This window comes from Borostomias antarcticus (genome assembly GCF_949987555.1).
Source record: "Borostomias antarcticus genome assembly, chromosome: 22".
Classification (NCBI taxonomy): Eukaryota; Metazoa; Chordata; class Actinopteri; order Stomiiformes; family Stomiidae; genus Borostomias; species Borostomias antarcticus.
The window spans coordinates 5,704,046-5,716,368 of NC_140255.1; the positions used below are offsets into that span (position 1 = coordinate 5,704,046).

A 12,323-nucleotide genomic window follows, 5' to 3' on the forward strand; every position below is an offset into this window, starting at 1 on the left:
TCCCTGAGACCCCTCCCTCCATGTCCCCCTGTCTTCCTCCCTGAGACCCCTCCCTCCATGTCCCCCTGTCTTCCTCCCTGAGACCCCTCCCTCCATGTCCCCCTGTCTTCCTCCCTGAGACCCTCCATGTCCCTCTGTCTTCCTCCCTGAGACCCCTCCCTCCATGTCCCCGTCTTCCTCCCTGAGACCCCTCCCTCCATGTCCCCCTGTCTTCCTCCCTGAGACCCCTCCCTCCATGTCCCCCTGTCTTCCTCCCTGAGACCCCTCCCTTCATGTCCCTCTGTCTTCATATAAACATCTGAAGATCCAACATTCAAAATTCCTTTAGTCACATGTAATGTACAGTCACACTTACAGTGAAATGAAAACATCTGAAGACCATTCATAAATAGAGTGTATATCATAGTCTTTGATATTCATAAATCGAGAGATGGAGATAAAAAGCCAGACAGCTATTCAACATCCTAACTCACTGCATTTATTTTCAGATCAGTGTCATGAGAGTGTTTGATCTTAATGCAAACTTTGGGAGCCATGAAGTTCCTAATTTATTCAGAGGCAATTTGATGTCCCAAACCACATATTCTGGTTGGATTTCAAATAAAAACTCTGTTGCTATGTTTTTAGCCTTTCTTACTCTGAAAATGTAATTTAATGTAATTTATTGCTTTGTGTTCTTAGCTTAGCTGTTAGACAAACATACTCCAGGAGCTTGCTCGATCGCTTCATTCAGGGAAGCATTTTTACAGCTCACTTTTCTGGCCCCTGGGTGATACTGTGTGTTGTGTTGCCTCTGTTATGAAATGCGCTATACAAATAAAGCTTTGATTGATTGTTGCACTACAGTAGCTTCTGGATTTGTCATCAAGGATTCAATTCTTCCTGACTGATAAGTTACCTGAATAAGCTGCCAACAGAGTCAACTGACCCTCAGTACGGGGCGCTAGTGCGCAGGCGTGTGATGTAGATGTGTCTAGACAGTGCTCCTCTCTGCGACCTTGATAAACTATAATTTTACCATGTTATACTCACTCACAGACCAGTGGTGTGTGTCTGCTCTCTTTATCTAAGATAGAATCGTGAAAAGTCAGAAAATTCCGATGCCAAACGTCTCCACCAAGGCTAAAACCACCGACGGCCGGACAAAACCTATGCCATGTGCAAGGAACTTTGTAAGGAGATCTTACATGACATTAATGGGCGTTTTGACCGTTTTAAAACCACCTTTCAGTCGTTCGCGGCCTCGCAAACTGATCTCTTGGTTAGCCAAGAGCTAGCAACCTCGAAACACGCGTTGGGTACTCAGTTTACCATGGAGTAAACTCACAACACATTGACATAGGCTAGTTCATTTGAGTTATACAGTCATGCCTGTGCAGCCTACATGACGAGTGGGGGAACTGTTTGTTGTACACAACTTAACAGCTTTATACTTGGACCCGACTGCAGTTAAGATTGCATACATTTGCTGTTAAATAGTCCATTTTTAGTTGTTGTTACGTTTGTTCAGTTGTTTCCCTCGACATGATAGCTCCTGTTCTGTGGTTTTTCATAACCTGCTGCTACATTGTCGTGGAGAGGGGGATAATATAGTTGGTTATTTGCCCGGCAGCTCCTCGTTGGATGGAAATGGGATGTCGCGCGTCAGGTTCAGGGAGGCGCGAGGGGGGGTGGGGGGGGATGTGTGTTGTTCTTGTCGACTCAGACTTTTTGTTTATTTCATCATATTGTGTGCATGTAATGCTGCCAACCGCTTTGTATTGTTTAATATGTTTGTGCTCAACTGTAATAATCGTTCTTCTACTTGTACATGCAGAGGTCTCATGGTAGAACACATGTGGGAAGCAGAGATATCTCAATAGTCTCGTGGAACGTCAAAGGGCTTGGGGACATTGTTAAAAGAGACAAAGTCTTTAGGCATCTTAAATCTCTATCTGCAGATGTGATTTTCCTGCAGGAAATTCATATCAAAGTGACTGAGCAACGCAGATTGAGGTGTAACTGGATATCGCAGGTTTATCAGTCACCATTCACCTCTCACGCCCACGGTGTGGCGATTCTCTTTATTAAAAAAAAAAAAAAAAAGTGTTCCATTTCAACTTCACTCCATGGTTTCTGATCCTTATGGTAGATATGTCATGGCCTCCGGAACTATTAATTTGTTTCCCTTAACTTTCCTCAATGTTTATGATCCAAACATAGATGAGCCCAACTTTTTCATGTTTTTGACTTGCTACCCGACGCTAGTAATTCAAATATTATAATTGGCGGTGATTTCAATTGTTATTTAGACCCCTATTTAAACAGACTGTCCACTTGCCCACCCCCAAATATTGTGTCAGTGCAGGTCCTAAATAACCTGCTCAAATCCAGGAACTTAGTAGCTATTTGGAGAGTTCAACATCCCACTGATAAGAGCTACTCATTTTACTCCCATGCTCACAAATCATATAGCAGGATAGACTATTTATTGGTCGACTCCCATTTAATTTCCCATGTTACTAATACAAAATATCACAATATATAAATATCTGACCATAGCCCCTTGACATTGGACCTCATTCCTGAACGCAGTTAAGAAGAAGTTAAGAAGGAATTTCTCCACTTACGAAGTTCCCGGGATAATTCTGGCATTCCTGAATGGTTTCTTATCTGGGATTTGTTCTTATATAAGAACAGGATTTAAGAACGCGGAAATGCAGTCGTAGGTAGGCCAGATTGGAGTGCGCCCATGTTCGCAAGGGATGATTTTATGAGAAATCCGAGGTGATTGCGTTCACATCAATTCTACAGACATCCTAGGCTTGAAATAAGAATAATAACTAGAAAGTACATTTCCTGGAGGAAATGTGAGGTGGGCTAGCTGCTGCAGCTGTATGTAACAGCTACTGCTAGAACTACTACGGACCGGGCAATCTCCATGCACCCACCGGCGAAGACTGTGCGTCTCTAGCCCATTCAGGGGCTGAATTGTGGGGTCCGTGGCATGGACAGTGGCGTGGTGGTGAGACTCCGCCCCCTCAGGTCAGAGCCAATCAGGGACAGTGTACCCCTCTCCGGGCCACCTACCTGACTCCACCGGTGAAGACCGTGTGTCTCTAGCCCACTCAGGGTCTGAGTTGCGGGGCCCATAGTGTGGATAGTGGCGTGCTGGTTAGGCTCCGCCCCCTTTGGTCACAGCTAGTCGGGGACAGTACAGTGACCTCTGGGCAATTTCCATGCATCCACCATTGAAGACTGTGTGTCTCTAGCCCACTCAGGGGCTGAAAAGTGGGTTCTCATCGTCATACCGTGAAAACTATAAGTCTATAGTTTCGATGCAGCGTAGGCCTCATTTGAGAATAAAGTACTGTATTTGATCAAAGCATGCACTCAAGTGGAAATTTGTTTATTTTATTCTAGGCTACTGTAGGCCTATTATAGGCTAGGCTGTATGAGTTTAGTTGGCTATTTGATTGCAATTTTGATGCATTTTCACAAGCAATTAAGGGTATTTATTGGTCTATTATGAGTCTATATGAAACAAGTATACCACTTATTGAATTTGGTCAGTTACGCCCGGTCATAGTGAAAATTTAGCTTACGACCAGCTGGTGCAACGGTCTTAAATTACGCCCAGGAAAGTTAAGACCGACTTAACTTACGACCAGTTTAAGACCAGTTGGTGCAACCCACTCCTGGCGTTTTAATCCCTCCCTACTCAGTGACAATATGTTCGTAGAAAAGATTACCACCAGATTAAATGATTATATAGAAATTACCGATAACGGTGGTGTCTGATTCCACGCTTTGGGAAGCATTGAAAGTTGTCCTTCATGGGGACATAATTTCGTATGAATCTGCTGCTAAAAAAGAGCGAGAGAGAAGGTTACTAGAGATTGAGAATGTTCTTCCTACTCTAGAAGCGACATATCAAGCCTCTAAATCCCCAGATGACTATAAAAAGAAAATGAAGCTTAAATACGAGTATAATGGCATCATAGTCGGCCAAGTCAATAACCTCCCCTTGAAATTAAGACAAAAGCAATTTGAACTGGGTGATAAACCTGGGGGACTTCTAGCACGGCAGCTCAAAGGTGCTCAGGCCTCAAGGTCAATCCACAGTGTAAAATCTAAAGAGGGCACCCTGCTCACTAACCCCAAAGAAATAAAAGACCGTTTTAGGGGTTTTACAGTGAGCTATATTCTTCAAAATATAACGCCACCCACTCAGACCTGAATGATTTTTTTTGATAGATATGCCCAAATTGAGTGATGCAGCCAGGGGTGACCTAAACTTCACACTAGAAGATGTAACTTCTGCTATTATATCCTTTCCGTCAGGCAAGGCGGCTGGGCCAGATGGTTTCGGCTGCGAATTTTATAAAAAGTTTTGTGATATTCTTGCCCCGCTCCTGCTTAGAATGATATGTAGCTCTAAAAGAGACAATGCTTTGCCCAAAACACTTTATGAGGCTAATATCTCCCTTATCTTGATGAAGGGCAGGGAGGAAACAGACCCGGCTAGCTATAGATTGCACTCCAGGGGCCTCATTTATAAACGTTGCGTAAGTACAAAAGCGTGCGTAACCCATGCTGAGCAACTTTTTAAGCAACTTTCGGTATTTATAAAAGACGAGCTTAACGATAAGTTGGCGGAATGTGTGCGCAACTCTACTCACACTCCAACCCTCCCGTAACTATGATAAGCAAGTTTCTGGAGAAACGGGAAAATGCGACTCCGATGGCAGAGGGATGAAACTCGGGAAAGTCTGCGAAACACATGACATATTGAATAATAAATACATCGGTCGCTGCAAGAAACCCTCCAATGTGCCACACAGTTTAAACGGAATCAATCGCCACCGTAGCCTAATCACTAAATAATGTCTGCATTGCTTTGGATGTGTCTGTGAATTGACCCATTTGTGTCATAATGTTATGTTGTAGGCCTATTCATTTATAGGCTATCCCGAGAAGCATCACGGGCAGTAGCCTATAAATAAAAGCCACATTACGTTGATAACACAACACGAGCCTATAGGCTTATCATAGTAATGATTCCGTATGTTGATGGCCTACAACTATACTGCACCAAACAAATGTTGCATTCGGCGTTGAAGTATATTTATTCAGTTAATCATTGAATTAGTTAATTATTCGTATGTTTAATTATCCACCTATTCATTCGTTAATGTATTTATGTAGGCCTATTTATAGCCTATATTTGATTAGGCTTTTATGTAAACCCAAATGACCACTGAGGCAAGCCGCAATTACAATGATGTTGAGCGGTGAATGGAAATGTCCTACTTGAGGCAACTGTAGGCTACATTAGGCTATATTGTACATCATCATATATCCTCATATTGCCATATGATTGTCATGTAGCAGGCATGCGAGGAATGTGGGCCTAAAAACGCATGTCATCCCAATGCTCACATGCCGCTTTGGTAGAATTAGCTGTGCGCAAAACAGCGCATGGAGGGGATGCGTCTCCAAGTTGTAAGAACACAAGGAAAGAAGTTAGATTATTAATTTGCCGAATCGGCATGTGTGTAGCTATAATTAGGCTTTATAGAATCACATGAAACCCATCCATGGACCCCATATATTTACACGACCTTGATACAGGCACTGATATAGCTGGATTATAGTAGGCCATGACGCACGGGGCCTTGGATATGCCGGGACTTGGCACAGATGTTCTAATATGTGCTTAACTATCCCGCAACATCCGCTCGAACTATAGGCCTACAGAATGTTTTGAGAAAGTATGTGAAATGCATGATATCCCGGAAAATACACAAATTGGCTGCTGCAAAGAACCCTTAGATCTGTCGTACAGTTTAATCGGGGATCATTGCCTTAAGTAGTAAGATATAGGCCTACATGTTTGCATTGTTATGGATGTCATTGTAAATTGACTGTTGAACGGAGCGTAAAGCTCTCATCTCACTGAGCATTCCGTCCTACAATACGTTGATAAGTTAGGCCTTTTATTCATGGGCCACCCTGTGAAGCATTAGATTACATGCAATATAGATCCAAACCCCATTACCCATGCAACAACACTAGGCTTATAATGATGATCAGTTTGGATATAAGCAGCCATCTAATAAGGCCAACCGCACTAAACGAATGCCAATATAGCCTGCATGATAGATAATTCATTATAATCTAATTGGGACCACTCAGGCCTAACAGGTGCTCTTATCAGTCGTGCACATGTGAAATCATCGTTCCGAAAAGAACCTTTTGGTGCGTCTCTGCCTCATTGACCAATACCTCCACCTCGCACTCAGTAAAATGTATCTTTCTCTTTCTGCCTTTTGCACTCGGCTCCATTCTCGTTGCATATGTATTAGGGGCGTATCACTGACCATTTATAGGCAATTGTGGGCGTTAATTGGGGTGTGATCAGAACGTGCGTTCACGTGCGCCAAGTTAAGTGTTGATTGTGATTTATAAAGGGCAGCTGGCGTTGGCGTGGCGTAAGTCAACATGGGTTGTGATACGCAGCGGTTTATGAATCAGAGATTTTTTGTGCGTATATTTTCGTACTTACGAAAAATAAGCAAATTTAGTTACGTGGATTCTACGCAACGTTTATAAATGAGGCCCCAGAACTTTGATAGGAAGGTAATTACTAAAATGGTAGCAAGCCGGCTGAATAAACACTTGTCATCTATCATCCATCCTGATCAGACTGGGTTCATCCCTGGCAGGTTTTCTTTCTCGAATGTTAGATCTCCTTAATGCCATGTACGCTAGCCATGGGAAGGCTAGCGGTGCAGCGATCTTGTCCCTTGATGCGCATAAGGCTTTCGACCAGGTCGAATGGCCTTACATGTTTGAGTCTCTGTACAGGTTTGGGTTTGGTGAAGCGTTTATATCCTGGGTAAAGTTGATATACGTCAACCCAATGTGTTCAGTTTTAACCAACGGCGACAGGTCGACAACTCCCTGCAGCGCTCGGTCCAACAGGGTGGCCTTCTCTCCCTGCAGCGCTCGGTCCAACAGGGTGGCCTTCTCTCCCTGCAGCGCTCGGTCCAACAGGGTGGCCTTCTCTCCCTGCAGCGCTCGGTCCAACAGGGTGGCCTTCTCTCCCTGCAGCGCTCGGTCCAACAGGGTGGCCTTCTCTCCCTGCAGCGCTCGGTCCAACAGGGTGGCCTTCTCTCGCCGGCCCTCTTCACTGTCATGCTGGAACCCCTTGCCCTAAAGATAAGGGGTCACCCGAACATAACTGGTCTACAGGTGGGAGGTACGGAAACACTCATTAGCTTATACGCGGATGACGTGATATTGTGTTTACAGCATTCAGAGAAGTCAGTTCCGGCTCTCTTAGAGTTAATCACCTCTTTCAGCAGGCTGTCTGGATACATGATCAATTGGATGAAAAGTGATTTCATGCCCCTTTCTGACACTTATGCCCCAGGTTTCTTGGATAATATCCCGTTCAAAATAGTTAGACCACTTCACCTATCTCGGCCTGACAATACCTAAAGACCCTAAGTTATTATTCAAACTACATTTTGTGGAACTTGTTTCCAAACTTAAGCAGTGCATAGGAAAATGGAAGATTTTGCCCGTCTATGATCGGTCGCATAAATTCGATCAAAACCTAGGTTTCTTTATCTCTGTCAGAATCTCCCTATTTTTCTTACATCAGCCTTTTTCAGAGACTTAGACTCCATAATTTTGTCCTATGTCTGGAATAACAAACACCACAGGATCTTGAAAACTCACCTGCAAAAAACTAAGTCTGAGGGAGGATTGGGTCTACCGGTATTCAGACACTACTACTGGGCTGCCAATGTCAGGGTTTTGATGTTTTGGCGGCAGGGGGCGCTGGGCACTTTGCCCCCTGACGCCCCCTTGTGGCTAAGGATGGAGGCTAACCCTGCTGGCAACCTGTCCCTGCCGGCGATGCTGTTCTCCAAGGTTGAGAAGCCTGGGTCTCTAAGAAATTTAAGTTTTATTTTGAAACATTGTTAGAATCTTAAACCAGGTTAGAGGTGTTGTGAGTCTGCCTGAGACCTCTGTGCAAACCCCAATCTGTTTTAATCAGTCTTTTTTACCCTCACGGTCAGACAAAACGTATCATGCCTGGAGGGAGAAGGGTCTAGTTTCCATAGAAGATTTGTACATAGACGGACACTTCACGTCATTTGGTCTATTGAGAGAGAAATTTAATTTGCCTCAGTCACATTTATTTCATTATTTGCAAATTAGACATTACGTCCGTTCTAAGATTAAAAATTTTGAGACCCTTCCAGCAGAGCATACATTTTTCGATATCCTAAAGAACCCTCCAGGCTCCAGGCATCTTGTCTCCAAGTTTGTGTATATGTTTGATGGTCATACTAGAGTTTCTGCCGCGGAGATCGGAGAGGTTTGGAGGGGAGAGCTAGGCATTGAGCTATCTGAAGCTATGTGGGATAAGAGTCTGTCTATGAAACACTCCTGCTCTGTAAACAGCAGGCACCAGCTGATTCAGTTTAAAGTTGTCCACTGTCTTCACTACTCTAAGTACTGGTTACACAGGTTCTATCCCTCCGTCTCCCCACTATGTGACAGGTGTAAGGAGCAGCTCACTCTGAAGAGCAGCTCGCTCTGAATCCTAGCAGCTCACTCTGAATCCTAGCAGCTGGCTCTGAATCCTAGCAGCTCACTCTGAATCCTAGCAGCTCGCTCTGAATCCTAGCAGCTCACTCTGAATCCTAGCAGCTGGCTCTGAATCCTAGCAGCTGACTCTGAATCCTAGCAGCTGGCTCTGAATCCTAGCAGCTCGCTCTGAATCCTAGCAACTCGCTCTGATCCTAGCAGCTTGCTCTGAATCCTAGCAGCTCACTCTGAATCCTAGCAGCTGGCTCTGAATCCTAGCAGCTGGCTCTGAATCCTAGCAGCTGGCTCTGAATCCTAGCAGCTGGCTTTGAATCCAATCCTAGCAGCTCACTCTGAATCCTAGCAGCTCACTCTGCCTGAGCGACCATCGCGGCTCCTCCTCCCCTCTGAACACATTCCTCCTCCCTCCTCTCTGGGAGAACAAACAGGTATTGCTCAACCGTCAGGAACAACCAGATCTGGACCTGGAGCTACTGTGTTCTCTTCACTCATGCACTCACACACACCCCTCTCTCTCTCTCTCTCACACACACACACACCCCTCTCTCTCTCTCTCTCACACACACACACAACTCTCTCTCTCTCTCTCTCTCTCACACACGCGCACACACACCTCTCTCACACACACACACCAACACCCAAACATGCATGCAGCATGCACTTTAAGATAATGGTAAACACATTTGTGTGTTAAAAAGTAAAGTGTGCACACACACACAAATGCATTCGTCGCCCCTCCAAGCATGTAACCAATGAGGGCTCTCCCTGTGAGTCCCGCTGCCCAGAGAGGGGTACAGCTATGGCCTCATCCCCAAATTGCTCAACACTTAACTAAGCTATTTTATTTCAATGTTATTTTTAATTGGGAGTCCTGTATTTCCTGCCCTGTAGCTTCCAGCTACTTCCTGACAGACCTTGGTGGGAAACGTGGTGATGACGTCATTGTGGAGATAAGAGGATCTAATTACGCGATAGTCAGTAGAGGTGCATGCTGGGTAGACAAGTGAGTCATGCTGCCTTGTTGGGTTAACCTACGAGACTAACTTCACCTCCCATCCAGTTTCACTCAGCGGGTGCACTGGAGTGTGAGAACGACTTTGAACTGTTTGGAGACTGGGGAACACACACACACACACACACACACACACACACACACACGGCTGTGTGCTGCAGCCATGTCTCTTCTCTGAGTGCAGACTGTGGAGGCCTCGGTCTTTGTTCCCACCTGACACTGTTCCTATCAAACTTCAACTACTGACCTTTGCATATCTGGCGCTCAAAAAAGTGTGTGTGTGTGTGTGTGTGGCTTGCCTGTGGGTATGTCACTGTGTATGTTTGTAGAAGTCCTAAGGCCTTAGCTCAGATTTCCTTTCACACACAGATTTTGGAAGAGTGAGAGTGAATATGTTGTTTAATACACAAATGCTCCACAGTTCCCTGTATACGTATAAGTATATATGACAAATACTCCCCCTTGCTTCACTCAGCGCTTCAATGTAGCGCGAAACAACCATTATCAAACAGAGGAGCTGTCGCTCACATGTTAGTTATTACCACTGGGACTCACGCTAGCTGCACAAACCGGTTCTTCACAACAATGCAGTTGTATTAAGTAATCATGTCACCTGTGACTCCTGAGTGATTACGTGTGAGTAGAGTGCGTGCGTGTCCAACTTGAGCTCTGATTAATACTTAATATGGAGGTGGCCCAGCTATGCCCGCAGACAGCATCAGACTGTTGGGATACTGTCATTAGTCTGCCTGTTCAAGGTTTGTGTGTGTGTGTGTGTGTGTGTGTGTGTGTGTGTGTGTGACCAGGAAGAGCCAGCAGTAGCACCAGAACACACAGAACTTGTGTGCTGGGCCAGTGAGTGAGACAGGCCTCCAATAGACTGCCCTGCTGTCACCTGCATGAGACCCACCAACAAGCCACTGTCCTTTGGAACAGGTTCAGGAACCTTTGGCACTTTGCTAAGTGTTTTCCTGCTTGGCTGAGCTCCACTTTACTGGGTGGCATGTCTTTACTGGGTGGCATGTCTTTTTCTCATGGTTCTGACTGTGACGGGTGCTCTACACAAAACAAACAGGCGTGAATAACTGACCTCGTCTTGAGCCCTTATCCAACACAATGATCTGTCTGAGTCCTTATTCAACACAACGATCTGTCTGTTGTGATTTGTTGTTGTTTACCACTACACTGTTGTTTACCGTTCTGTCCTCCTGAGTTCTGAAGGATTAGAAGTTAGTCTGCCAGGGCCATTGTCACAAAGTTGCAAAGCAGGTTACAATATTTCTAGCTCCTTGAAACTTTCTGTTTCTCTATTCTACATCCGTTTAAATCTACCTGTTGTGATTAAGTGAAGCCACTTGGACTGTGTTCTGCGAATCTGACTTCTCACCCCACTTCTGACAGTGGTTTTATACTGTCGTTATCTGTAGCCTAGTTGTTCTTAAACCCAAAGCAAGCACAGAAGTCACCGAGGGGGTGGTGGAGAGCTCTCACAGGAATGCAGTCTATTCTATTGTCGTACCACGAAGTCATGCTCTCTGGGTCAAGCTGAACTCTAACGCTGCCAGGCATGCCTGCTCTGCTTTACTCCGGGGTGTAGCCTACTGCAGTGGGACATGTCGATACTACTTCACCTCGGAGATCGAACACGGGGGAAGCGACGCCCCGAACGGGACCCACCTTCTCTGGCCAGTGCGCCCGCCGCTCCGAGCAGCAAGACCCGGAGAAACCAAAAACTTCTCGCCGCTTCCATCGATAGCGAGGCCAGTTAGTCCATAGTCCCAAATATAGAGTTTTTGTATTCCGCCAGACGAGCGGCCAAACAGCTTTATTCCTCTAGGTAGTCTTGACAGGTTTGGAGCTACTTTTTAATCGCAGTAACTTCCTCCGCAGAATCCCGTGCCTCTGGCCTGCCTGTCTGTAGTAACGCGTGCCCGAGCAGCAGGCGCGCTCCCGCGGAGGCCAGAGCGGGGAGTGGCAGCGGGGGCCAGTCCGCCCAGTCATGAAGTCAAGTTGAACACAAGTCAAGTCACATCATCACTATCAATGATTTAGCAACTAATACTTCTTGAATACGTCGATGTATAACTTCTTAATCCCACACTCGGCTCGTAAGACAGGCAAATATAATAAATAATAATGATAATAATAATAATATCATTATTATTAATATCAATCATAATAATCATACATATTATTTATATAGCACACTTTCACATCACAAGACATCTCAAGGTGCTTCACAGCGAGAAAGAATAAAAAAATAAAAATGTTTTGTGTTTGTTTATTTATTATTTTATATTTTACATGTTCTACAGGCTTCAGCTGTAAGGTCAGTATAGGCTGTCTATATAATTGGGTTTATTACTTTATTTCAAAATGTTCTTTTATCTTAAAGCTTCTCCACGTGTCCTCCAGTGTTGTCAGACCCCTCTCTGCTCGCTGCTCTTCCCAGCAGGAGTCAGAGCAGGAAGAATAAGCTCTATTCATCCCGTCTCTTCACTCTCCGCCCACGTCATGGGGTCAGAGTCCAGCCCGCTGGCACACAGCTATCAGGAAACAGCATAGAGCTGGTCTCAGGTCAGCCAGGGCACATGCTAAGACAGCTGCACAAGGCTTGTCCTGAAACGCGAGGTTCCCACTGATCAATACGTCCGTTTACTGACACGCAGCCATGCTGAAGATGTCCCAGCTATAGGTGCATCCC

General features: G+C 45.2%; 1 protein-coding gene across 1 annotated transcript in view; it reads right to left on the bottom strand.

Moving 5' to 3' along the window:
- The window catches only part of erbb2 (erb-b2 receptor tyrosine kinase 2), a 64,257-nt gene extending 52,747 nt beyond the window's left edge, over positions 1–11,510 (bottom strand). The window contains exon 1 of the mRNA XM_084456710.1: positions 11,297–11,510. Coding sequence (XP_084312836.1) covers positions 11,297–11,369 — 73 coding nt within the window. The 5' untranslated portion in view covers positions 11,370–11,510. The remainder of the gene's footprint in view (positions 1–11,296) is intronic.
- Positions 11,511–12,323: the final 813 nt, after the last annotated feature.